This window comes from Camelus ferus, chromosome 6 (assembly GCF_009834535.1).
Source record: "Camelus ferus isolate YT-003-E chromosome 6, BCGSAC_Cfer_1.0, whole genome shotgun sequence".
In the NCBI taxonomy this organism is placed as follows: domain Eukaryota; kingdom Metazoa; phylum Chordata; class Mammalia; order Artiodactyla; family Camelidae; genus Camelus; species Camelus ferus.
This window is the reverse complement of record NC_045701.1, coordinates 12,578,286-12,605,964: the sequence shown is the minus strand read 5'-3', so window position 1 is coordinate 12,605,964 and position 27,679 is coordinate 12,578,286. Positions and strand designations below refer to the sequence as shown.

Genomic DNA, 27,679 nt, shown 5'->3' with positions numbered 1-27,679 from the left:
AAAAGGCTAATATCCCCGGTTTCTCCGCGTTCTCCTGGGCTGTTTACCTGAAACAATCTGAGTCCGGGAGAAATGGAGGGGGAGGGGGGGCAGCAACTCCGGTGCGGGCGGCGGGGTCAGCTGCAGCGTGGGCCACTGCTTGCATTAGTTCATCTGGGTGAGAGTTCCCTCGGGACTTTGCGAAGGCGGAGTATTTCACAAATCTCTCCGCCGAAAAGTACTTCCAGTATTGAGTTACTCAAAAGATGCTTACTATTCATGGGCATGAGCTCAGAGAACAAATATGCTTACACCAAAAGGGGCACACAAAATGTGAGATTTTCTTTAATTATATTGCTTCCCTGGTTAAATACAGACACTGCTTCTCTGAGCGTCTATAGAATCTTTTCCAGAATGACAGTAACTTTTTCCGTTTGACTCAACCTATTTCCCATCTTCTCAGCCTCTCCCGGCAGCAGTGAGGGGACGGCCTCACTCCCAAGGCTGCTGGCTAGGTTATGGGGCCTTGAAGTCTTCTCAGCTGTGGAACACAGACTTCTCAGCCCTTGAAAACGACCTAACGTACATACAACTGTGGCTAGAATAGTGACTCCACCACTGAGGGAGTGGATATTTTTTCATCCATAACAAACACGTTTGAAAGTGGTCTCGTTGTCTCCTCTTTAATTAGTACACTGAAAAGACTGGAACCCAGAGTTCCCTGAAGCACCCGAGGGAGTCCCTGACATTGAGAAAGCACTTCATATTCTCTTTAATGTGTTTCACGTTGTCTCATTTAATGCCAGTAAAGTAGGTAGGGCACGTGTCATGCTCACGTGACACAGCAGAAAGCTAAACCAAGGCGCAGCAAGGGTTTGCTTTGGTCACAGAGTAAATTAGGAGCAGACCTGGGCCTAGAAGTGAGGTCGGCCGCGTTGGGTGGTCTCCTGACCCGGGCTTTACACAACTTCAGGCCCTTGTATGCAGAACTGAAGAGCTCACCGCAATCTCACTACGCCTGAGCGTCAGGTGAGCTTTGGCGGCACTCAGTTTACTGGGAGTGACCATCATACAGCTAGGCCCCCCCACCCGCCCCCCGCAGGTAGAATGGGGGTGGATGAGCCAAATGCAGGCTGTCGTCCAGAGCTGGGGATTAGCGGGCAGTGGGAGCCAATGAGATTGGCATTTTTTTCATGTAGCCTTATTAGGTTCTTAAAGTAGGACCTGTTGTGAACAGTATCGTCAAAATAACGTGTCAGTGATGGACAAAATTTTCTAAAGAGTTCAACATGATCCTAATTAGAAATCTAACGTATCCAGGTGCTTTGGGCTTAGAACAGCACACTTGACTCAAGGAGCTTGCTGGCAATTCGCTCAGCCAGGGTCTCTGTCCTGTCCCTCTGAGACCTTAGTTCACCGTGTCTTGATAAATTATTTTCTATCATTCTCTGTCCTCTGTGAGGGTGTGTGCACGTTCTCTGCAGCATGTCCGGTGCCTGATGATTCTATTGCAAGGGCTTTGTTGTCTCGCCTGCAAATCCCTATGCACTTTCCTCTCTGTTCAGAAAGTTTTTGTCTCAGATCATTGACTCCATTGGTTATATCAGGCTCGCTCTCCCCCTCTCCAAGAAGGAGAAGCTACTTACCTTTCAAGAAATGTTATGGTTTAAGAGAGAAAGAGCTGGCTCCCTGCAGAGCCCTGAGAGGAAGATCCAAGAAAGAAAATAACCCTGTATTTCTAGCATTTCCTGGCTGCCCAGAGCTGCTGTCTGCTGTCTGCTGTCTGCAGCTGACATTAATAAAATTTCATCAAAGGCTACAGGTTTTTAAAACATCACTTAGTTTGAATCATATTAGCATTTAAGATATTGGTTGTTTTTCCTGCTTAGGATATGACATATATTCATTTTACATGTTATCACATTTTTAAAAACCTTCATATAGCTCCTAAAGTTATTAAAAAGTAATTGTAAAATGTACCTTAGCATTCCTGACAGACACACAAGTGTTCTTGACCAGATGAAAAGATACCTCTTGTTTTTCCACAGGATGACTGAACGTTATAAAGATTTAAGTTTTCCTAAATTACATTTTTTAATTTTTACTTTTTAAGTTATCCAGTTTTATTGACATAGAATTGACATGCACCACTATATAAGTTTACACCTGGACAGCATAATGATTTGACTTACACATATTTTGAAATACCATAGTGAGTTTAATGTCCATCATTTCATATAGATACAGAAAAAGAAAAATTTTTCTTTCTTGTGATGAGAACTCTTAGGATTTACTCTTTACTTTCATACATACCATACTTTTTTTAAACATTTTTTATTGCATTAATAGTCATTTTACAATGTTGTGACAAATTCCAGTGTTGAGCACAGTTTTTCAGTTGTACATGAACATGCATATATTCATTGTCACATTTTTTTCCACTGTGAGCTACCACAAGATCTTGTATGTATTTCCCTATGCTATACTGTATAATCTTGTTTATCTGTTCTGCACATGCTTGTCAGTATCTACAGATTTTGAACTCCCAGTCTGTCCCTTCCCACTCTCCTCCTCCTTGGCAACCACAAGTTTGTATACTATGTGTATAAGTCTGTTTCTGTTTTGTATTTATGTTCTTTTTTTTTTTATTTAAAGAGTCCACATATGAGCGATCTCATACAGTATTTTTCTTTCTCTTTCTGGCTTACTTCACTTAGAATGACATTCTCCAGGAACATCCATGTTGCTGCAAATGGCATTGTGTTGTCGGTTTTTATGGCTGAATAGTATTCCATTGTATAAATGTACCACATCTTCATACCATACTATTTGAATGATTTTTTTAATTTTTTTGTTTTGGTGTTCGATTCCACATACAAGCAAGATCATACATGATGTGTCTTTCTCTGATTTATTTCATGTAGCATAATGCCCTCAACACACATCCATGTTGTAAATGGCAGGATTTCCTATTTCATGGCTGAATAATATCCCATGGTGTATATACCACATTTTCTTTATGCATTCATGGTCAGTGGACACTGTTTCTGTTTCTTAGGTACTGTAAATAACATGGGGAAGAACATGGCAGTGCAGATATCTCTCTGATCTAGTGCTTTTGTTTCCTTCAGATACATTCCAGAAGTAGAATTGCTGGATCATGTAGTAGTTGTTTTTTTTTTTTTTTTTTTAAAGAAACTTTTGTGCGATTTTCTGTAGTGAGCGTATCAATGTACAATCACCTTAACAGTGCACAAGGAGTCCCTTTTCTCCACATCCTTACCAGTATTTTTTAACCTCTTGTCATTTTGATAATTACTGTGACAGGTGTGAGGTGATGTCATTGTGGTTTTCATTTGCATTTTCCTAATGAGTGATGTTGAATACATCTTAATGTACCTGTGAGCCATTTGTGTATTTTCTTTGGGAAAATGTCTACTTAGGTCATTTGCCTATTTTTTAGTTTGTTTTTTTGCTATTGAGTTGTAAGTTTTCTTTATATATTTTGGATATTAATTCCTTGTTAGATACATGATTTGCACATATATCCTCCCATTCTGTACGTTGTCTTTACGCTTTGTTGATTATTTCTTTTGTGGCATAGAAGCTTTTAGTTTCATGTAGTCCCAATTATTTCTTTATCTTGTTTATGGTTGAGGTGCCATATTCAAAAAATTATTGCTAAGACCCAGGCAAGAAACATGTTTCATATGTTTTCTTGTAGGAGTTTTATGGTTTCTAGTGTTATATTTAAGTCTTTAATCCATTTCAGGCTAATTTTTGTGGATGATGTAAGATGGGGCACTTGTGTCATTATTTCCGTATAATTATCCAGATTTGTCAGCACATTTTGTTGAAGAGAATGTTTTTTCTCCATTGAGTATTCTTTGCTCCCTTGTCAAATATTAATTGACTGTATGTGCATGGGTTTATTTTTGGGCTCTTGATTCTGTTCCATTGGTCTATTTGTTTATTTTTATGCTAGTACCATACTGTTTTAATATAGCTTTATAATATAGTTTGAAATCAGGAAGTGTTGATGCCTCTTGCTTTGTTCTTAGCATAAAAGAAAGAAATCTTAAAGCAGCCAGAGGGTAAAAGATACTAGCAGATGCAGACTCCAAGGAATGTTAAAGAAAGTCTTTCAGGAAGCAGGAAAATCACACTAGGTAGAAACATAAATCTGCACTAAAGAATGAACACTGGAAACGCAAACTACATGGGAAATATATAAAATACTGTCTCTGCTCTCAATAAGTTCAAAGCTTTTAGGAAAGTAAGAAGCTGGGTAGAACAATTTATCATTCAACAAAGCCACCTAAGTCAATTATCATTAAAATTATTTATATATTAAAATAATGTAGTTTGACATCAGTAATCTTAGAGACTCTTAATGAAATTGGAGTAGACCTTACCTCTTTCCTCTTCTCAGAACTTGACTTCACAGCAACCTCTCAAAAGGTTTACCTCCATATGTCCAAATAATGTGCTTATACTGCCATTCCTTGGTTCTCAATATTAATCAGCCTTTATTAGATTCATATTGTAGGTATGTATTAAGCTCTTACCTTTCTCCTCTACTCACCCTTCTCATTGCTCTGTATTTTGCATTTTTTATTGAAATAGTTCTTTATGTTTACTATGACTGTGCATATTCAAAGTCAACAGAATCCTGTTAAATTTATTTACCTGAATATCTTTTGTTCTCTCTATAATTGATTGCCTTGTTCATTCATTTGCCAAGTTTTCTATGATCCCATCTTTTTTTTTTCGGATTCTGTATCTGTTCTGGAAATTGACTGTTACCACGAAAGTCAGTAACTGAGAAAGAATCCATATGATGCTCACTTAAAAAAAAATGTTGAGCATATATGTGGTTGGAAATATCTATGTAGAAACTTTTATTTTTTTTTAAGCTCTTGATTTGGTTTATTTTTCACAGATTACTTTGTTCTTCTCTCTGGAATTCTTTGAATGTGAGGTTTGACTTCCAGGGTTGACCTTTAGTTTTCTCATCTGTTCTATTTTACATCCCTTTTTCTTTCCATTCTGACTTCTGAGAGATTTTCTGAAGTCTATTCCTCAACATTTTAATTCAATAGTTTTATTTTGGCTATCAGATTTTTAATATACGAGAGTTCTTTCTTATTCTCTGCTAGTTATGTGTTATCACATCTTATTCTTTTATGATGCAATATAGTTTCTTATTTCTCTAAAGAAGTTATAATCATAGTTTTGTTTTTAAGTTATGCTTCCTGATTTTTCCATACACTGACTATGGTTTATTTGGGTTCCTCTCCTGGTTTGTGTCTGCCTTTCATATCACCAGTTTGTTTTTCATTGTCTTGTAATCCTTTCCTATTGGTTTGTATGTAAGAATGAGGTGCTAGGAAGATAACTCTAGGCTTTGTGCAGTTGGGTGGGATTTGGTAAGTGGTGGATTACACTGTACAGTAATATGGTGGCAAGCTTGAATTTTCACTGGTGTGTATATCTGAAAGTGTTGCATATGTCACTTTTGGGGAGTCTTGTCTCCAAGGCTCTTCACTTTTCTAGAGGAGCAACCTCCAGTTCTAACTGCAGGACATCTGTGATTCTGGTTGCAGAGCGGGAAAGGGTTCTGATAGTTAACAGTTCATGTATAGGATTTTATTCCACTTTGCTGTTCTTACCTCATTCCCACCATTTGCCTAGAGTTTCTGGGTCTATGGCCTTTCACATTCAGTTTCTCATGCGAACAAACCTTGTGTTTCTTTTCCTAAGGCAAGACCGCTTGATTGTGCATGATGAACAGGAGCTGGGGGTGCAAATACCATATTGAGATGGTCTCAGTTGTTGTCTTGCTTTTGGCTTCTTTCTTCTAGTCCTTGCTCCGTGCTACCTGGTGCCTCACAGTCTGGAATATGCTAGGGGTTCTTGTGGTTCAAATAAGTTGCCATACTGTAGTAACTACCCATTTTGGGATCTTTCCTATTGCTTCTTTCATTCTGAAGTTCTGTTTTTGTATTTTAATTTTTATTATCACTTCAGTGAAGTCACAAAAGCAAGAAGAGATACATGTTTTTGGCCAATTCATCAAGTTTAAACACAAGTTTGATGTTGCATTGTAAAGCCCTTAGATAAGTAAGAAATAGAAAACTTTAAATAAACACCCCCCTCTACTACAAATGAAAAAAAATTTTTTTAGTAGTTTTTGATTAAAAATCCAGAGGCATGGTTTGCAGCAACATGGATGGACCTAGGGATGATCATATGAAGCACAGGGAACTATATTTAATATCTTGTAATAACATATAATGGAAAACAATCTGAAAAAGAATGTCTATCTGAATTACTTTACTGTACACCTGAAACTAACACAACATTGTACATCAACTATACTTAAAAAACAAACAAACAAACAAAACCAGAGGCAGGAAAACCATGCTGACTTATAGAAATAACAAAAATCTGAATTATGGTAGTGGTAGGACTGGTAGAAGAGTGTGAATATGAGGGATTTATAAGATGTTTTCAAACAGATTGCCTGATTGAATATGGGGGTGAATATAATAGAATAAGAAGTCTAGGATGATTTCAGGCTTTTGACTGACTTGACTGGGTGGAAGCCATTGCCATCTTTTAAACAAAGAGGATGAAGGAAGAAAATTGAGGGAGGAATGAATCAGTTCTATTTTAAATATACTGAATTTGAGTTGCTTGGGACTCACCCAAGCAGAGATGGTCACCAGGTAGATTCTTTGCTCCTGAAGTTTGAAAGGCAGTGAGTGCATCGTGTGCTAGAGTCATTCTGAATGATGTAGTTGTAATGAGTTCTCACACTTCTGTTTGTTGGTGTAGCAGTATTTCTAAATCCCTTGACTCACTCAGCAAATAGAAGTAATGCAGTGTTTCCACTTCAGAGACATCTGCCTTTTGAAATGAGAAAGAATCACAGGACCTCTGAGACTCGTGTTTATAGAAATAGGAAATGACACATAAAGAGCAGAATTCGAAGGCTAAAGGTTGGGTTTGTCAGAGTGGATGATTTCCCTTCTTATAAAAATGAATCATTACTGATCCCAAAGTCATCTTGAAGAGAATAAATATTGACAAGAACTTGAAAGTCCCCAGTGACCACCTAAAGTCCTCTAAACCTTCAAAGATCATATCAAGCGAGGATATTTTCAGATTTACTGTTCTAAAAGTGATTCTGATTTGAGTTTACACAGAATGACTTGGGATGAACTTGCTCAGAATAAAAGTAGCTTATAATCATCATTTCACATACATTCTTGTTATTTTTTCTTTAGTTTCAGCAGAAAAGTCATTCCTTCTCCTTTCTTCACATAAAATTAATCCCTTATTTTATGTTCCATGTGCTGTTTCTTCATCTCATTTTACCAGCTGAATTTCTTTCTGTATTCTTTCTCCTATGCCTCCTCTGAAAAGACATTTAACGGGTACCTACCATTTGACTCAGGCTTAAACTATCCAAAATATTAAATCAGCCCATGTGTTTAAAGGCAATTGGACAACTATAAGATTTGATCAAGGGTGCACTGGCAGTTGGTGGGCCGGCAGGACAGAAGAAGCACTTGTTTTTTGAGTTTTCAGACCAATCTCCGCATGGCAGAATACTGGCTCAGCAGGGTACTCTCACTCTTACGTTCTCCTACTGGATGGAATGACAAATCCTCTTAGAGTGAGGTTGCATTCCTAGAAATGCAAAATCTCCAGATTAGTTTGTTTCACAGGTTCGTATGCAGCAGCATACTCTGACATGTTGAAATTAAATACATTCTTGGGTAGAACAATATCAGAACATTAGCACATGCCTTATTACAATACCTGTTTTCACTGATAGGAAATTGTGAGTAGCATTTTGGATAGTTTTCTTTACTTTACTTCTTAACACCATATTGCAGTTATATGCCTGAGCCATTGCTTGAATTTTTAAGTTTTAATACACCAATAATTGAATAAGGCTGAAAATACCTAGGCACAAGAGGGGGAAATGCTGTAACTAAAAAGGACTTTTGTATTTGAATTTTAAATGATGATCACTCAAATGTCAATATGAACATTTCCAAGCCAGTTCCGTGTAGTTCCTGATGCACTTGTAATACTTCCATGTTTTGCTTGATATGGACAAGTTAATGCCAGGTGCAGAGATGGAATGTGAAGTTCATCATAAAGGTGACCACCTGGTTCCCTTTTTTTTTTTTTTTTAAAGGTGCTCACAATCTGCAGAAGAGGCAGTAAAAGAAGGCAGGCTTTAAAATTTATGACATTAATTCAACCTTGGAACCCAGCTGAGAACAGGAGCAGCACTGGCTTTCCAGGGGACACTGCTGCTTCCTTACAGAATGAAAATGCAGCCATTGGTTTAAAGGGAATTAATGTGCTATACAGCACTTAAGGGAAGTAGAGTCTTCTCTCAGGCTTTTACATTAAGTAGCATTATTCTCATTACTCTGTCATGGGTTTGCTGTCCACTTTTATGGAAACATGAGAATAGATTAGATCAACTCTTAAGGTCTCCTTATTTTCATTCTAGGATTACATAGAAAGAGCAAAAGCATCCTTTGAAGTGAAACTTCCCATTAGAATACTTTGAGCTTGAGAGGATAGAAATTTTAATCCTTTATGCTAAAAGTTACTGAAAATTGTTACGAGCAAAGTCAAGAGAATGATGGTATCTGTGACTTGAATACCACACATGGTAAAGCAGGAAAAATACTTAAGAGAAAATTTCAAGTGTGTAACAGATACAAGGATGATCTGGTTTTTATTCTGTGTAGAAATGACTTTTCTTTTTGGTTCTGAAGCAAATTTTTAGAGTTAATGATTTGACAAGTTTCTTTGTTATTTCAACAAAAAGTATTTTACTAAATCTTTTATTTAAACTCTCAAACAATGTAGGTCAAGGAAAAATTATCTGCTGTAACAGTCATAGTATTGTGGTAGGTTTGTTTTTAAGTCTCAATTTATTCCAAGTTCCCTTAAATTGTTTTCCCTTAGCTTATAGATTTAACCCCAAAGCTAGATGAGAATTATCAGTGATCAAAGGAAGGGACTTGTCCTCCTTTAAACTGTAACTTGCTGTTTTCTCTCCATTTCTATTACTTTGGCTGAAAGATAGGGGCTGTAGATTGAAAAGAGGTAAACATACACAGTCACTTGAATCTCTCTCCATTGATTAATTTAGTAATTTACAAAAGGAGGAGTGTACTGTGGGGGATACTACAGATCCAAACAGTCCTTAAGACAGAGGCACTCGCCAAACTCAAAGGAGGATGTATCCTGTGTGGCAGTTCCATCTTGAGGTGGTTTGCTTTCATGCATTGAGCTGGGAGGAGTTCTGATTGATGGAGTTACATCCAGAACCTGGAACATGGGTGCAAGCTTTCAGTTCCTTTCTCTCCAGTGGAGTTACTGTACTTCCCACTTGCCTCAGGGGATACCCTACCCACCTTCTCTGCCTTCTGCATCCCTTGCATTAACAGATGTTTCCTACTTAGGATTAAAAATGTTTTTCATCTCTGGCTGTCTCAGCCTCCAACTAATGCTTTACAAAGCTGGAAGCTTAAAATAGCGACTTCTCTGCTGGCAGAGGTAAATTTTTTACAAACAGTATTTTCTGTGCTTAATTAAAATCAGCAGAATAATCCACACCTCACAAGCTTTATGTGGATGTACTTCTTGAAAGAGGTGGAATCATTATGAAATAGTGTGGGTTGTATGTTGCAGGGTGAGGATAGGGATATTACGGTTGACTATTCACCCTCCCCCTGGAAAACCTGAGACAAATGGTGGCAGTTCATTCCCCATCAAAGTCACTTTGCTTGGTGGCTACACCATCTTCCTTACACACTAGCAGGGAAGAAAAGGGGTATTTGAAACTTCATCTCCAAGTGTGGTTACAGATCCTCGTGTTTAAAGTAGAAATGTATATAGATAATTCCTAACTTAGTAAATTCTACAGAAGACAGAAGAATAGTTTTCCAAGATTTTATACCAGAAAGCATAGAGAAAAATACTGTTTTGTTTGCTAGGTTGAATGAGGTCTGAATGAAAAATCGACTTCTCTGTCTTCAGTGTATAGCCTGGGAGGTGAGAGAGCTTTCCATGTTTTGAAGACTTTTGGTGAATATATTATAGAAATTAAAAAATGCATTTTGTGGTAGGTGGTTTCAAGATGACTAAAAGAGGTTTCCATTCATTAGGAAAAACATAATTGAGTGTTACTTGAACATTATAGCTCTAACCATATGACATCTTTTTGTGAAAATTAATGATTATTAGTTTTCCACACCATTAAGCAAAGCTTGGAGTAAAGATCAAAGTTGGTTTTTGTGCATTTGCTCCCTCGTGAGCTTTGGTGCCTAATATAATTATCCCCTTTTTTAGTGATTTCCTTGAAGAGAACTGATGAGCCTCGTACAAGCAGGAAAGGAAGCTTGACTTGGTCCTGAAGTCCTGCAACTTTAGACGAGAGTATAGAGTTGCTTTCCAAAAGCTCACAGGCCTTTGTACTTTCTTTAATGCGCAAGGCTTATCTACAGGGTTAGCACTAGGTTCTGTGAATCCAGAAGTTAATACCATCACAGTTGGCCATGACTCTTGGTCTCCCAGCTGTTGGACCAGGGCATGATGCACACTTCCAAATTTGAGGGAGTACGTGGTACCTCTCTTTCTTCCCTGGATTTATACCAAAATTGCTGTGTGGGCCAGTTAAATAGGATTACTCTTTCACGTCTGACTTGACCTTGGAGGAGCATCCTGTCTAGGTAGTATGCTGAGATGGGCATAGAAACCAAAGGTTTGCACCGATCTTCCTTAACAGCCTTCCATTGTGCCCCAAATCCTATAGACATCAGATCAGTTCAGCATAGAATTATATGACCTTGGTGTAGAAAGTGACTTTAACTTTACTTTGTATTTTCTTATTTTAAAAAATGTCTAAACCCATTTTCATCTACAATTTAAAAACTACTATTTTTGTAAAACAAGTCTTATTTGGAACCCCTATTCCAAAGCAGGTAACCCCAGAAATGGTCCACTTGAATCAGAGATGGTGGGTGCAGGTCCTAGCGGCCAGGGCCCCTACTCAACCCCCAAAGCCTCTCAGGGAACCATAAGTCCTCTAGGAACACAATTTGAAAACTACTAGGAAATATGATCTCTATAAGCCTTTTGGTTCTGGGATAATGGTTCTAAAAAGTAATTACTGTTTCCGTGTTATTGGCTCTTCACCCCTGAGTAACTGATGTTTCCCTGTCCCCAAAAGATGTATGATTTCAGCAAATGGGGAGCCAAAGCATAATTAAGGGTGAGCAGGGGACAGTCATGGGAGGCACAGAAGGGTGATAGGTTTGGTGCTGAATAGTGAGACCTAAGAGGAGGCGTTGCTCTTCCTTAAAGGTTATTTGGCTCTCGAGTCTCATTCCCTTCCTTCCCTAAGGACAATCACTATAAAAAAATTTCATGTGTATCCTTCCAGGCTACGCTGTCAATGATTTTACTTTACTATCCTTAAATATTATGGAAGTAGAGCTTTGTGATTTAGACAATTTAATACAAATGATGGCCATACTAGATAATTCTACAACTTCCTTTTTTTTTAACTCAATGTTGTGTTCTTGAAAAGTATTAACATTGATACCTACTGGTTTAATTCACTTATTTTTAGTGTATTTTATCATATGCATATATATATAATTTATTCATTCCCTATTAATAGGCATTTATACTGTATCATCATAATCTTTTCTATTACAAATAATGTCATAAACATCATTCTACGTGTATTCTGGGATGTATGAGCAAGAGTTTCTTGATGTCACATACCTAAAATTGGAATTGTTGGGCAAAAGGGTAAGGAAATGTCAGCCTTACTGAGGTTTTGTTCTGCAGAGTGATAATGTACATCTTTACTGCCAACAGCACCTCATGAAAGTGTCCATCCATAACATGGTAGTCTCAGATTTTTATTTGTCACATCAGTATTTGTGGAAAAAAATAGATCACTGCAATATTAATCCATACAGTCCTCATAGCTGAAGACTCTGAGCATCTTTTCCTATGTTTATTGTCATTTCAGATTTCCTCTTAATGAATTGCATGTTGAAATGCATTTTCTGTTTTTCTACTGAGTTGTTTTCCTTCAAGTTTTTATTATAGATGCTAAGCTGATCATCTGTGTATTGCAGATACCTTCTCCAACTCTTTTGTGCTGTTTTTGTTGTTTTTTTACTTGTTTTTTTACTTCTGATGTGACAGTTGTGACAGATTTATCATTCTTACCCTTTATGATTTATACTTTCTGTGTCTTATCTAACACTTTTTCTCGTGCAAATATATAGAACATACAATCTATTTTAAATAAATTTAAATTTTTGTTCACGTTTACGTTTCAGTCCTCTGAAAATGTGTTCATGTGCAGGTTTTGAGAAATGAATCTAATTTTTAAATTGAAGTGTAGTTGATTTAAAATATTAGTTTCAGTTGTACAGCAGAGTGACTCAGTATTTATATATACATATATACCATATCTTCCCTTTTTAAAGTACAATTTTATATTCTATTTTTAAAATTTATAAAAATGTCCTTTAAAATGTCAGTGTTAGATTGCCAACTATCTTTTCTTGGAAAATATGATTTTTCTTTTTTTAAATTGAAGCATAGTTAATTTACAATATTATGTTTCAGGTGTGCAGCATAATGATCCAGTATTTTTGCAAATTATACTTCATCATAGGTTATTACAAGATAATGGCTGTAATTCCCTGTGCTGTGCAGTATATCCTTGTGCTTATCTGTTTTATATATAGTAGTTTTATCTCTTAATCCCTACCCCTAATTTTGTCCTTCCCCCTTCCCTCTCCAGTTTGGTAACCTCAAATTTGTTTATTTCTGAATCTGTTTCTGTTTTGTTATATTCATTTGTAACTTTTTTAGATTCTACATAGAAGTGATGTATAATATTTGTCTTTTTTTGACTTACTTCACTCAGCATAATATTGTCCTAGGTCCATTCATGTTGCTGCAAATGGCAGAATTCCATTATTTTTTATGGCTGGGTAGTATTCCATCTCCTTTATCCTTTCGTCTGTTGATGGGCACTTGGGTTGCTTCCATGTCTTGGCTATTGTAGATAATGCTCTATGAATGTTGGAGTGCATGTATCTTTTTGAATTATGTTTTCATTTTGTTCTGGATATATGCCCTGGAGTGGAATTGTTGGATCATATGGTAGTTCCATTTTTAGTTTCTTAAGGAAACTCCATAGTGTTTTGCATAATGGCTATACTAATTTACATTCTGATCAACAGTGTTCAAGGGTTTCCTTTCTCCACACCTTCTCCAGCATTATTCATGGACTTTTTGATTATAGCTATCCTGACAGATATGAGGCCTCATTGTTGTTTTGATTTGCATTTCTCTAATTATTAGCAACACTGAGCATCTTTTCAGGTGCCTGTTAGTCATCTGTGTGTCTTCTTTGGAGGGATATCTATTTAAGTCTTCTGCCCATTTTTTGATTGGGTTGTTTTATTTTTTTGATACTAAGATGTATAAGATGTTTCTGAATTTTAGATGTTAACTCCTTGTCAGTCACATCATTTGCAAATATTTTCTTCCATTCTGTGGATTATTTTTGTTTTGTTGATGGTTTCCTTTGCTTTGAAAAGCTTCTAAGTTTAATTAGATCCCACTTTACAATTTTTGCCTTTATTTCTTTGCCTTAGGAGATAAATCCAAAAAATATTGCTACGGTTTATGTCATAGTGTTCTGCCTGTGTTCTCTTTTAGGAGTTTTATGGTTTCAAGTCTTAAGTTAAGGTTTTTAATCCATTTTGATTTTATTTTTGTATTTGATGTAAGGAAATGTTCTAATATCATTCTTTTATGTGTAGCTGTACAGTTTTCCCAGCATCGCTTAATGAAGATGTTGTCTTCTCTCCATTGTATGTTCTTGACTCCTTTGTCATAGATTAATTGACCATGGGTGTGTGGGTTTATTTCTGGCTTCTCTGTTCTATTCCATCAACCTATGTGTCTGTTTTTGTGTCAGTACTGTGCTGTTTGTATTGGTATCTTTGTGGTACAGTCTAAAGTTAGGAAGTGTGATTCCTCTCTGTGGAAAATCATTTGTGCCAACTTTATTAATCCCTCACGGTTTTGTACTGCTGTTGCTTTTATCTAAGTCCTCATGTATATGTGTGTGTTTGTGTATTTAGGGGCTCTCTGATTCCAGTGGTTTTTAAATATGTTGTTACAATACCACTCAGTACCAATTTTCATAGCTTTTAATTACCCTTCATATCTGATGGGGCAATGGTGTTTTTTACTCCTTTGCATAGTGTTATTTTGGCTACTCTTGCACTGCTATTTTTTACATAAATTTTAGATTAGTTTTATAGAAATCTATGAAAACATCTGATTGTGTTGTTAATCCCAAATGCACTGCCTTTACACATTAATTTTAGGAGACTCTGTCTTTAGATACTGAGTTTTCTTATCCACAAAATTATATAGTTGTCTACTTATTCATGTCTTCTTTCTCTTTCAAAATGTTTTTATAATTTTCTTCGTAAAGACCTTGTTTTGTTTTTTTCTTACGGACATAATATTATCCTCACACTATTGTGGATAAGACTTTTTTGAGATATGTTTTCCTGGTTGGTTCTCATTAAAATTAGGCATAGTATTTGTTGATTTTATATGGAGTGACCAAATGAATATTCCTATTAGTTTAATAGTTTTTCTTTAGATTCTTTTGGATTTTTATGTAGCTAGTAATATTGTCAATAACTAAAGAAATTTTTTTTTCTTGCATTAGCTAGGTCTTTGCAATGCTGTGTTAAATTGTAGAAATGATACCAGGCATATGTATGTGACAGCTGACCTAAAGTTTCATCATTTATTTATGGTGTGCTATGTTTTTAATAGACACATTTTATCAAGGTAAAGGAATTACTAGAGAGTCTTAGTTTAAGATGGTTTTGCTTTTTGACTTTTTTAGGGTTTTTTTTGTAATTAATGAATGTTTAATTTTATTAAACAGCTTATTGTATACAGTGAGATTTTTTTCTTCACCATGTTAACATAGTGAATTGTACTGATGGGCTTTTTAAATCAACTTCACTGAGTTATAAAGTCTGTCTATAACATATGTCCATTTTAGGTGTGAGGTTTGATTTGTTTTGACTGTTATTACACCCATGTAACCCATTTCACAATTAAGATAGAGAAAATGTCCAGCAACACAGAAAGTTTCCTCAGGCACCTTTGCACTCAGTTCTCCAGCTTGCTACACTAGGCAACTGCTGATTTGATTGTAGTTACTGTAAATTAGTCCCACTTGGTCTTGAACTAGAGAGGAAAGGAATGGTACAGTGTACACGTTTGTATGACTGGCTTCTTTGACTCAGCATGATATTGTGATCCATCTGCATGCTTATATGTGACAGCAATGTACCACTTGCTTTATGGTTGTTGCAAAGTTTGTTTACATGTTCTTCTGTTGATTGGTATTTGTTTCTAGTGGGTAGCTATTAAAGCTGCTGTGAATTTTTGTGTTTAAGTCTTCATGTGGACATATGTTGTCATTTTTCTTTCTAGTAGCAGAATTCTTGGGTTATATGGTATATATTGGTTATATGTATGTATATATGTGTATGTTGTGTGTATATATGTACACATATACACATATGCACGTGTATGTTGTATACATGTACATTGTGTGTATGTTGTATATATGAATGTTGCATATATGGGTATATTGGGTTATATGGTATATGTTGGATTATATGGTTTATATACAAATATGATGTACATGTAAGTACATGTAAGTGTATGTTTAAATTTTTTAGAAGTACCAGTCTTTTCCAGTGTGATTGTGGCATTTTACATTCACACCTGCAGTGTGAGCAAATTTGAGTTGCTTCACATACTTAGCAACACTTGTTACTGTCAGTCTTTTTAGTCATTCTACTGGATTTTCATAGTTTCTCCTTACGGTTTTAAATTTTATTTCCCCAATGACTAATGATGATCATCTTTTTGTCTGCTTTTTGATCATATAATTTCTTTTGTGAAGTATCTATTCAAACATTTAGTCCAATTTTAAATTTGATTATCTTAGTATAGTGTTTAGATACGAAATCATTAATATATGTATATATTATATATACCTACATATGTACATGTATATACATATGTATATAAATGATTTTCATATATATTGTTCCTCAATCTATAGCTTCTCCTTTAATTTTTGTGGAATAGAACTTACAAATTTTGGACTGCAGCTCATTTCTTTTTCATTTAACTTTTTTTTTTTTTTTTTTTTTTAGATTGCTTAACTTAAAAAATACAGATTCACAGGATATTGAAGAGCTGATATAGAGGTCACATCTATCCTTCATTAAGTTTCCCCCCAAAGTTGCATCCTACATAGAGTACAGTATCAAAACCAGGAATTTGGCATTGGTACAATGTGTATGTGTTGGTCATCTTATGACATTTGTAATTTGTGTAACCACAACTGAATCAAGACATAGAACTGTTCCATCAGTAAAAAGATTTCGCCCTCATGCTATCCCTTTATAGTTGCTCTAATCCATTTCCCCTCTCCTAACCATGTACAACCTCTGGCAACAACTAATCTGTTTTCCATCTATTTTATTCTGTCATTTCAAGAATGTTGTGTAAATGGAATAATATAACAGGTGACCTATGGATACTGGTGTTTTTTTCACTTAGCATGGTGCCCTTAGTCTATTTAAGTTGTGTATCAGTAGTTTAATTTTAGTGCTGAGTAGTACTACATGGCATGGATGTACAGCAGTTTTAATTGTTCACCTATTGAGGGATATTTTGGTTCTTTTCAGATTTGGGCTATTAATACAAAGCTGTTAGGAGCAGTCATTTGTAAGTTTTTGTGTGGACATGTTTCATTTCTCTAGGATAAACGCCCAGCAGCACAATTTCTGGTTGAAGTATATATTTAGTTTTATAAGAAACTGCCAAACTGTTTTCCAGAGACACAATTTTATTTTAGATTCCCACTGACAATGTATTGAAGACCTAGTTTCACTGCACCCTCTCCAGCACTTGATATTGTCACTGTTCTGTTTATTTTGGCTGTTCTGGTAAGAATGCAGAGATATTTTACCATGGCTTTAATTTGCATTCCCTAAATACCTAGTAATATTGATAGTCTTTTTATGTGTGTGTGTGTGTGGCTTGTTTTTGGTTTTTTTTTTTTTTTTTGGTCATTGTCCTCTTCAGTGAAATGTTTGTCTGCATCTTTTCCCCACTTCCTAATTGTGTTTGTGGTTTTCATAGGGTTTATGGGGTTTTTTTGCTGTTGTTTTGGTCTTTTTTTACTGTTGAGTTTTGAGAGTTCTGTATGTATTTCAGGTGCTAATTCTTTGTTGGGTGTGTGGTTTGCAGATGTGTTCTTCCAGTTCATGGCTTGTCCTTACATCCTTTTAACAGGGTCTTTTCAAGAGCAAAGTTTTAAATTTTGATCAAATTAGTGTTGGTTTTTTGTTTGTTTGTATCATACTTTTCATGTCATGGTTAAGAACTATTCACTGAGCCCCATGCCTTGAATATTTTCTCCTGTGTTAATTAAGATACTTATAATTCTATATTTACATTTAAATATGATTCGTTTTGAGGTAATGTTTTCATATTATGTGAGATTTGGGTTGAGGATGGTGGTTTTTCATATGAATAGCCAATTCCTTAAGCTCCAGTTGATGAAAAGTCTGTCCTCCATTGAATTGTTTTTGCATCATTCTCAAAAAAATCGTTTGGGTCTATTGCTGGGTTCTGTGTTCTGTTTCATTGGTTAAAGCTTTATTCTATTCACTGGTAACAAAGTCTTGGTTAGTATAACTATAAAGTCTTGAAATAGGGTATAGTAATTCTTCTGTGCTTTTTTGTCTTTGTTATAGCTATTCTAGTTTCTTTGCCTTCCGTATACTTTTTAGAGAAATCTTGTGGCTTCAAAAGAAATCTTGCTGGGATTTTGTTAAGAATTGAACTAAATATTTGGAAACATACAGGGCGTTGGAGCTCCTCATTACAGCATGGCAAGGGTGGAAGTCAGCGTGGCTCTTAGTCTTGGCTGACAGCAGTGGGAATGGGGACTGTAGCTTCTGTGCTGTTCAGCTAGGATAGGTTAACTATGGTCTAAACCTTCTGTCTTGCTGCCTGTCTCTTTCTTGGCTCTTGTGATTAAGAGAGGAGGCTTTCCTTGTCTTTACCATTGACATTTCTGGGGTTCTGGCTTCTCCAGTATTCAGTTTGCAATATTTGAGGCAAAAAGAAAACCCAGGGAGCTCATCACTATGTTCTACTTTGAGTCCCAAGTCCCTAGCGTTTGTACCTTTTCTCCAACTTTCACAACTTTTTATGTATATTTATTTTATATATAATCCAGTCTTTAGTTGTATTTAGTGAGAGTAATAGGGAAGGTCAATCTTTCCTTTTTTTCCTGCAGACTGAAGTCCAATTGATTTTTGTATTATTACAATACTGTTTTATCTCAGAGATAAACACAACTTGGATAAATGCATACCCCCATCACACTGCTATACTGAATGTAAAAAATTATTTATGATTTTACTTATGAGCTCATGTATGACATTTGTATATAGTATCAGTATGTACTATCCTTTTCTGATTTCAGTGTTAAGCTCTATACAAACCTTAGAAAATTAGTTGGGTACATTTCCTTCTGTTTCCATTCTATGTATTCTATATGACTGTAGAAATCCATCCTATTTATATAGTTAGGTTTGTATTACACTGGTATGTCTATTTTATACAGACTTGCCAAGAATGTCTACATCTAACAAACACCCACTCCAAAATCGTCACCGCACAAGTTCATTCTAAACCCAATGTCCTTCCTGGCTGTGGAGTTAAATTTCTTCTGTGCTCCCATGTCAAATCTTTCATAATTTTCCTGTATCCTCATCATATTGTGTTGTCATCATGAGTCAGTTTTTCAGGTTTCCCCCAGAACAAAGAAGTGTGAGATACGAATTAACATGCATTAATCTTTTACTTAGCGTCCTCCCTCTTATATCCAGAATTATGATTAAAATGTGAGCCATGCCAAAGTGTTTCCTTTGCCTTGGCAGCATCTAATGAATATCAGTAACTCACAAGACATTTGAAAGCATTCAATAAAAGAGCAGATCAAGTGCTTTACAGAATATCCAGCACATAGTTGGTACTGTGGAAAAAACTGCCAGTCAACAATCCTCTGATGGCATTACAGGGTTTTCTCTGAACTTTCTTCATCTCCCATCTCAATACTCTTGGGCTTACCATACATTTTGGAAAAGTCATGTATATTTTGATATGATGGTAGATAAAACATATTTCCAAAACAGATAGTGGACATTTTTATCCCCAGTAGAAGATTGATACTATCTTTGAAGAATTTTTTTTTGGCTGTGATACTTTTTTTTTTTTTTTAAATCAAAATACAGTCAGTTACAATGTGTCAACTTCTGGTGGACAGCACACTGTCCCAGTCATGCATATACATACATATATTTTCATACTTTTTTCATTAAAGGTTATTACAAGATATTGATCATATTTCTCTGTGCTATACAGCAGAAACTTTTCAAAATCTATTTTTATATGTAGTTGCAGTCATCTGTAAATCTCAAATTCCCAAATTTATCCCTTCCTACCCCCTTTCCCTGGTAACCATAAGATTGTCTACCATGTCTGTGAGTCTGTTTGTAGATGAGTTCATAGTGTCCTTTTACTTAGGATTCCACGTATGAGTAATATCATACGGTATTTTTCTTTCTTTTTCACTTCACTTAAAATGGTAATCTCTAGGTCCATCCATGTTGCTGCAAATTGCATTGTTTTATTATTTTTATGGCTTAGTAGTATTCCATTGTAGAAATACACCACAACTTTATCCAGTCATCTGTCAGTGGACATTTAGGTTGATTCCATGTTTTGGCTGTTGTATATAGTGCTTCTATGAGCATTGGGGTGCATATATCTTTTCAAATGAGAGTTCCCTTCAGGTACATACTCAGGAGTTGGGATTGCTGGATCATATGGTAGGTCTGTTTTTAGTTTTTTGAGGACTCTCCATATTGTTTTTCATAATGTCTACACCAAGCTACATTGCCCACAGCAGTGTAGGAGGGTTCACTTTTCTCCACATCCTTTCCAGCATTTATCATTCATGGACTTTTCAATGGTGGCCATTCTGACTGGTGTGAGGAGATACCTCATTGTAGTTTTGATTTGCATTTCTCTGATAATGAGCGATATTGAGTATTTTTTCATGTGCCTATTGGCCATTTGTATGTCTTTATTGGAGAATTGTGTGTTTAGGTCCTTTGCTCATTTTTGGATTGGGTTGGTTGTTTTTTTTGTTATTAAGTTGTATGAACTGCTTATATATTCTGGAAATTAAGCCTTTGTCAGTCACATCATTTGTAAATATTTTCTCCCATTCCATAGGTTGTCATTTTGTTTCACTTATGGTTTCCTTTGCTGTGCAAAAGCTTATACATTTAATTAGGTCCCATTTGTTTATTTTTGCTCTTATTTCTATTGCCTGGGTAGAATGCCCTAGGAGAACATTGCTAAGATTGATGTCAGAGAATGTTTTGCCTATGTTTTCTTCTGGGAGATTTATCATGTCTTGTCTTATATTTAAGTCTTTAAGCCATTTTGAGTTTATTTTTGTGTATGGAGTGAGGGAGTGTTCTAACTGCATTGATTTACATGCAGCTGTCCAGTTTTCCCAACACTACTTGCTGAAGAGACTATCTTTTCTCCATTGTATGTTCTTGCCTCCTTTGTCAAAGATTAATTGACCGTAGGTCTGTGGATTTATTTCTGGGATCTCTGTTTGTGTTCCATCAATCCATATGTCTGTTTTTATGCCAATACCACGCTGTTTTGATTACTGTAGCTCTGTAGTATTTTCTGAAGTCTGGGAGGGTTATGCCTCCAGCTTCATTCTTTTTCTTCAATACTGCTTTGGCAATTCTCGGTCTTTTATGATTTCATATAAATTTTAGGATTGTTCTAGTTCTGTGAAAAATGTCCTGGGTAACTTGATGAGGATCACATTAAATCTGTAAATTACCTTGAGCAGTATGGCCATTTTAATGATATTGAGTCTTCAAATCCAAGAGCATGGGATATCTTTCCCTTTCTTTAAGTCATCTTTAATTTCCTTAATCATTGTTTTGTAGTTCTCTGTATCATTGAAGAATTGTAGGGCAAAGACATTTATGTAAATTCCTAAGGTAGATATGACTCTAGAACTCAGCATCTTTACAAACTTAGAGGTCTCCTCTATCCAAACTTCCTTCAAAAAATGTAGTGTTCTAGGGATAAAATTCCAAGAGAGAAGAAAATTAAAAATTGTTGTATCTTAGAAAATTGTTAAATGATCATAACTATTTCATGTAGGCATTATATATTAAGTATTTTTTTGTGGTAACCAGTGAGTTGATATACTTTGTTACAGTGAAAATTTATTATACATACAGAAACAAAATGATAGAATTGAGAGTTAGGAGCCTCAGATACATGCTAGTCAAGCCTCATTTCACTTACAGGAAGGAAAATTGAGGGCAACAGAAGTCACATATTGCTTAAACCACCTTCAGATTTCCTTCTCAGAGATGTTCACACAAGACCCTCTGATGGGCTTAAACTTACATTGTATGCGTTCCTATAAGCTAAAGATTTTGTTGTCTAAGGTTCCTGTACATCATAGTTGAATAGAATAGTGATGTTCACCTGGTAAATAATGTTCAAAAATCAGCTGTTACTCTGATAGAGTCACTGGAACTTGACTTTAATCCCATTTAAAGAGAAGGTTTCACTCTAAAGTTGATGGAAGTACTGTGGCTCTATATGAAAGATACTGTCACTAAACTGCAAAATGCCCTTGCTATGCGATGATAGGACTTCTGAGACAAGGAGTGTTAGGAGCAGCGTTACGGAGAGTATCCAGCTTGTAATTGCAGAGGTCTAACCACAGTTCAGCTGAGCAAAACAATTACATGTAGAATAAACGGCAGTTCATTGAGGAATAAAGTCATTGTGAGAGTGTGTATGTATTGTTTACATGTATGGTACAGATGTATACACATTTACATGTGTAATATACATACGTACAGCATAAACGTTTCCTTTATATGGTTTTTAAGTCCAGTTATTTTAATGTTAACAAATTACAGCCTCTGGGTCATAGAACATACTTTTCAATCCGTACTACTTGTAAACTTACTTGGCCAGGTATATTTTTCCAATTTTTTATTGTAAATAATGAAACATACAGATCTTCACACATGGAATTTTTCCTTTTTTTTAGTATTTAAAATTAGTTTGTGAGGGCTAATGTAACAAAGCACCACAAACTGAGTGACTGAGAACCACAGAAATTGTCACATTTCTGGAGGCTAGAAGTGTGAGGTCGAGGAGTGTGGACAGGGCAGTGCTCCCTCTGACGGCTCTGTCTGTCCAGGTCTCTCTCCTGCCTACAAGTAGGTAGCTCCTTGGCTTCGGAGTGTAACTCTAATCTTTACATGTTCTTCTTGTATGTGTATGTGTCCTCAAACTTCTCCTTTTTATAAGGACATCAGTCATACTGGATTGGGAATCACCCTACTCTGGTACAACCTCATCTTAATTATATCTACAAAAACTCTATTTCCAAACAAGGCTGCATTCTGAGGAACTGTGGATTAGAACCTCCACATATGGATTTGGGGGGACACAGTTGAGTCCATAACAAAAATAATTTCATTAGCATTAACTTCTAAAAAAGGAATTCCCCCCTCAGAACAAAGGCTATTGCTAGATAGCACTTAAAGTTTTCTTGAAAATTAAAGTTTTTACCATCATCAGCTATATAACAGTGTCTGATTCATGACATCCTCAAAATCCTCGGTAATTATTTTTTATATCATTAAAATTAATATCATTATTCTAATACTTGCTAATTTTATAATCATGATTAGGCATAGTTTTAATAAATTGGACCATTTTCCATGCTTATTTACCATTGTTATATTCTGATTTGTGAATTATCTAGTCACATTCTTGACCATTTATTTATTGGGGTATTAGTGTCATTTTTATAGACATGCAAGAGTTCTGTATACACTGAGCGTATTAATAAACATGTTTTCAGCAAACGTATTTTAATTTTTCTATACAAAAGTACTAACAACAAATTTATCAAACATTTCTTTTTGTTATCTTTTATTTCTATGTTTGAGCATATCTTATTCCATGAGGTTAACAAATACTCCTTTCTATTTTTACTTTTTCTTTAGTTATTTTATATTTAATTATCTAATACACTTGGAACCTCATGGGAAATGTATGAGATACAAATGAAGATTCCAAATACTTAACCTATGTTCTAAGCATTATTTATTGACTGGTGTTTCTCTTTTTCTTTTATAACAATATGTCCTTCTTTACCATTGAGTTCTTAAGTATCAGGGTATATTACTTAGCTATGTTTTATGTTTCATTGATCTTTTAATCTGTTATTTTGCTAGGACTATAATGTTTTTACTAGTATAGACTTTTAATACTTGTGTAGCTTCTCACAAATCTTTTAAAAAATCTTAGATGTTTTCACTTGTTTATTAATCTGTTTATGCTTGAACTTAGGATAATGAGGAAATAGGGTAATTTCAAGTTACAACACCTTTTCATTAGGATTTTAACTGTTATATCTATAAATCTGTTAAAAAATTTATCTTCCCTACACAGAAATATGAAATAATAGTTTCCTTTATACAGATTTTAAAATAATTCTATAGAGTGGTATGGTTTATGTAAGGTTATTAATTGAGTGCTCAGCAAACATTTTTTTGGTGGTTTACTCTATGTCAGGAATGTAATAGAAGTTAACAAAGAGATTAAAAAATGAACTATCATCAAGGTGCTTGTCTGGCAGGCATTGCAGATAAGGAAACTGAAAGGTTGATTAGCCAAGAGGAATGCACAGTGTACAGTGCTCACGTACAAGGACCAGTAATCCCTGAAAAACGACCATTTTCAGGAGAGAGTGTTATGCTTTAACTGAGTTTTGGAGGCCGTCAGGCAGTTAGGTAGGTGAAGGAGAGAACTTGTTTTAGGTGAAGGAAACTGAAAATGCGAAGGCACACATCTCAAAGAGCATGGCGTGGAAACAAAATGGTGAGAATTTAATTGTGGCCAAAGTGTAGGATGTGAATGAGGACTCGTGAGCCGTGAACTTGCAGTTAGACACAGATCTCATTTTCTCAAGTGGGCATTGGGTGACATTGGTGGGTTTTAAAAAAGGGAAGTGACGTGACCATATTTATATTTTAGAAAGGTTTCAAAGGGGAGAATATAGCATAGGGACAAGAAGAGTCAAAATGAACAAAAAGCGTTCATTGATAATTAGTAAAAATATGTATTCAGTGAACAAATGAATGAGCATTGAATGAATCAATAAATGAAAAGGTAAAATGTATTACAAGATTTAGCAACTGAAAAATAATAACTTTGGTAAGATTACCTTTATTCAGTGGGATGGTTGACAAAGAAGCCAGTTAGAATGGGAGATGATGTCAAAGTACTGGATATTTGAAGTCAGAACTAGTGGCATTGTTTTCTAGACTAGTTATTTCTAGTTAGTAGGAAATAACTTGTTGTTGTTAAACTACATTTATGTATTGGTTATATATTCACTTTGCTACCTATTTTATTAATCCTGATAGTTTTCTAGGAGTTTGGTTTGCTTTGTTTTCTGGGTATAATACTGCAGTTCCTAAAAAAATATATATAATAACTTTGTATTATACCTTTCAGCCTTTGTTGTTTATTTATGTTTTGTGTTTTAGTATATTGGTCATAATTTTGAGAAATAAGTTAAAATATAGTAGTAGTGGACTTCTTGCTTTTAACAACAGGGATACCCTAGTATTTTATACTTAAGTTGATGATTCTGAAAGATGTTTTTAGCATATTAAGCTTAAGATTATTCCAGTCTTATTTTAAATAGGTCAAAAATTTATTTAGAAGGTTTGGAATTTTATCATATGAAGTGTGTGTTCCTTTTAAAATGCAAATACTTTTTTTTCTGACCAGTTGATATGTCATGTTAAATTAGTCTATAATTTTGTATCATGCCTGTGAAAAAATCTTTATGGATATTATACATTATTCTTCTGACAAAAATGCTGAATTTTATTTTTTGTATTTTATGCAGTATTTAAAAATATTTATGAGCATAAATAAGATTGGCTTTATTCCTTTATGTTGTGCTTTACCCTGTTTTATATTCAAAGATAGAACCCCGGGATACTGTAAAATATTTAAAATAGTGAACAACAATATTTAGTTATGGTAGTTCATAAATTATTGAGTCAGGAGAACAAATAGATTTCAGACTATTGATAAAGGGCATCATTCAGTAACATGACTGGGCAAATCCTTATCTCTCTGGGGCTCATCTGTAGAAATGAGAAGTTTGGACCAAATGAACTCTAAGGTCACTCCAGTTCTAGCTTTTTCCTAACTGGTATTCATAGAGAAATCTCTCCAGCTTTATGCTATAAACAGTAATACTTCGTAGGGTAGGAATGGACCATGCTGTGATGACCCTGGCAGATGTAGACTTGAGTTTCAAAAAGAAACAAACAATTTGTTAGTCCATTGTTGAGCTACTTGAGCCCATGAACAGTTGAAAACTGAGAAATGTTGACCTTGTGGTTTATCTTAAATTGTACTGGAGAACTGTGGACCAACCACCCCTCACTGGCTTGTTCAGCTTACCTGAAACTGGATCTAAAGGGCTGCAGATGGGGGAATCTGAAGCCCTGGATTTGTGTCCCACTTCCGTCACTTTTTGGCTTTGTGATTTTTAAGTCTTTTAACCCCATCAGGCATCAGTTTTGTTATTTGCAAGATGAAATATATTTAATTAATCCTTCAGTTCCCAAGTTCTAAGATATGAGAAGCCATAAATAATCTTTAATAAAAATATCTTTATTATATATAGTCATCTAAGGTTTACCTTCACATATATTGATCTCAGCTGATCCTCAACAATGTTTGGAGGCAAAAAGCAAAAGCATTTAGTGACCTTATTTCAAAGTTAGGGCTAGACTCCTGCCTCCAGAGAATTTGGTTGTTTGCCCAATGTGCTTTTAGTGAGTGGCAGAGCCCCAGCTGGAGCCTAGGAATTCTGGTTCTTCAACTGTTCTTTTCTTGATATGACACGCTTGTCTTTCATTATCCCATAATCGTCCTTGTACACTTTTCAAGCATCCTGGTACATTTTCCAGCTCTTTAAATTGTGAGGACCAACTATCCTTTTTCCCTTGGGGGTCAGCTTTGAAATGCTGTTCATTGAGGATTTTAAACAATGTAACACTAACACTTTTTTTTTCATGTGTATGTTTAAATGATTTCTTGAAAAGTACTCCATCTAACATTTATCCCTTCTTTTCCTGATTCTTTTTCAGATAGCAGTTCTGTGGATGAAAAGGTTTTAAATCATACTTTTTCTTCCTCCCCCCGAGGGATCTTGTCTTTTGTACATGTTTGTTTGTGACATATTAGACCTGTTTTGGTTCTTCTGTTTTAGCTGTGAAATGTGCATGTTATCCCAGCTTTCCATTCTTTGGTTGTCCTTTAAGTGTGCCCCGATATGTTGCATCCACCAGGAGGTTACACCTTGCCAGCTTCGCTTCCTTGAGCTTATACTTGCCAACCTAGGGGTCTGCTACGGTCAAACTCACATCTGTTCTTCAGTCTGGCTAATCATGACCTCCCTGACTGATTAATGATCTTCACTGCACATACCAAGTTTTAAGGGCAAATAGTATTTGGAATATATTTCCCTCAACTCTGCCAGTGCTTTGGTTGAAATGCTGACGGCTAATTTCAAAACCTCCACTCACAAAACCAGTCGCTTTGACTTGGAGCTGACCCTGCTTAGCATCTGTCATACTAGGTGTTACGTGTCTAGTGCAGTTGACCGTGTTCCAAATTCATGTGTACACAGCTCTAGTGTGCTAAAAGCCTCTTTGTTTTGTTCTGTTTTTTTCTCCATCTTCATTTAAGGCTCGAATAGTAAGTGGCAATGATTTGGATGCTTCCAAATTCTCTGCACTACAGGCGTTTGGTGGGTAAGTACATTCATAATCTTCCTACTTCATTTCATTCATCAGTGGTACTTGCCTATGCTCTCAGCATACATATTTTGAGCACAGAATGTTGCATGACTCTGTAATTAGCTTGCCTCATTGTTGCTTTTTTTCACAGTGAAGTAGCTTTTGTAGTGTTTTTTTAAAAAGTAATGTACAGATTCATGTATATTTATGTTTAATTACGTGTATGTGTGTGTGTATATATATATATATATAAGAAAACTGAAATCATTTAACCAGAATAGACATTATCATTCCATATTCAAATACAAACATATAATTTTATATTAGTGAGTTCACATTAATACAATGAATACTGTGTTTTGATCTGCTTGTTGGTACTTAATGATATGTATGTGCATGAACATCTTTCTATGTCAGTAAGTCACTGAATGTAAATCTTCACCGTTATTTTCTACAGTTGCATTTAATCGGTGTATAAAAGTCTTTAAAATTTAGTCCCAAAATAATGTATTGATTATATTTTCAAT

The 27,679-nt window shown here is 35.4% G+C and overlaps 1 protein-coding gene across 1 annotated transcript in view; it reads left to right on the top strand.

Annotated features, from left to right (window-relative positions):
- Positions 1–27,679, top strand: part of UNC13C (unc-13 homolog C) — a 638,789-nt gene that overhangs the window by 248,982 nt on the left and 362,128 nt on the right. The window contains exons 11-12 of the mRNA XM_032481154.1: positions 26,502–26,524; positions 27,103–27,167. Of these exons, the coding sequence (XP_032337045.1) occupies positions 26,502–26,524; positions 27,103–27,167 (88 nt within the window). The remainder of the gene's footprint in view (positions 1–26,501; positions 26,525–27,102; positions 27,168–27,679) is intronic.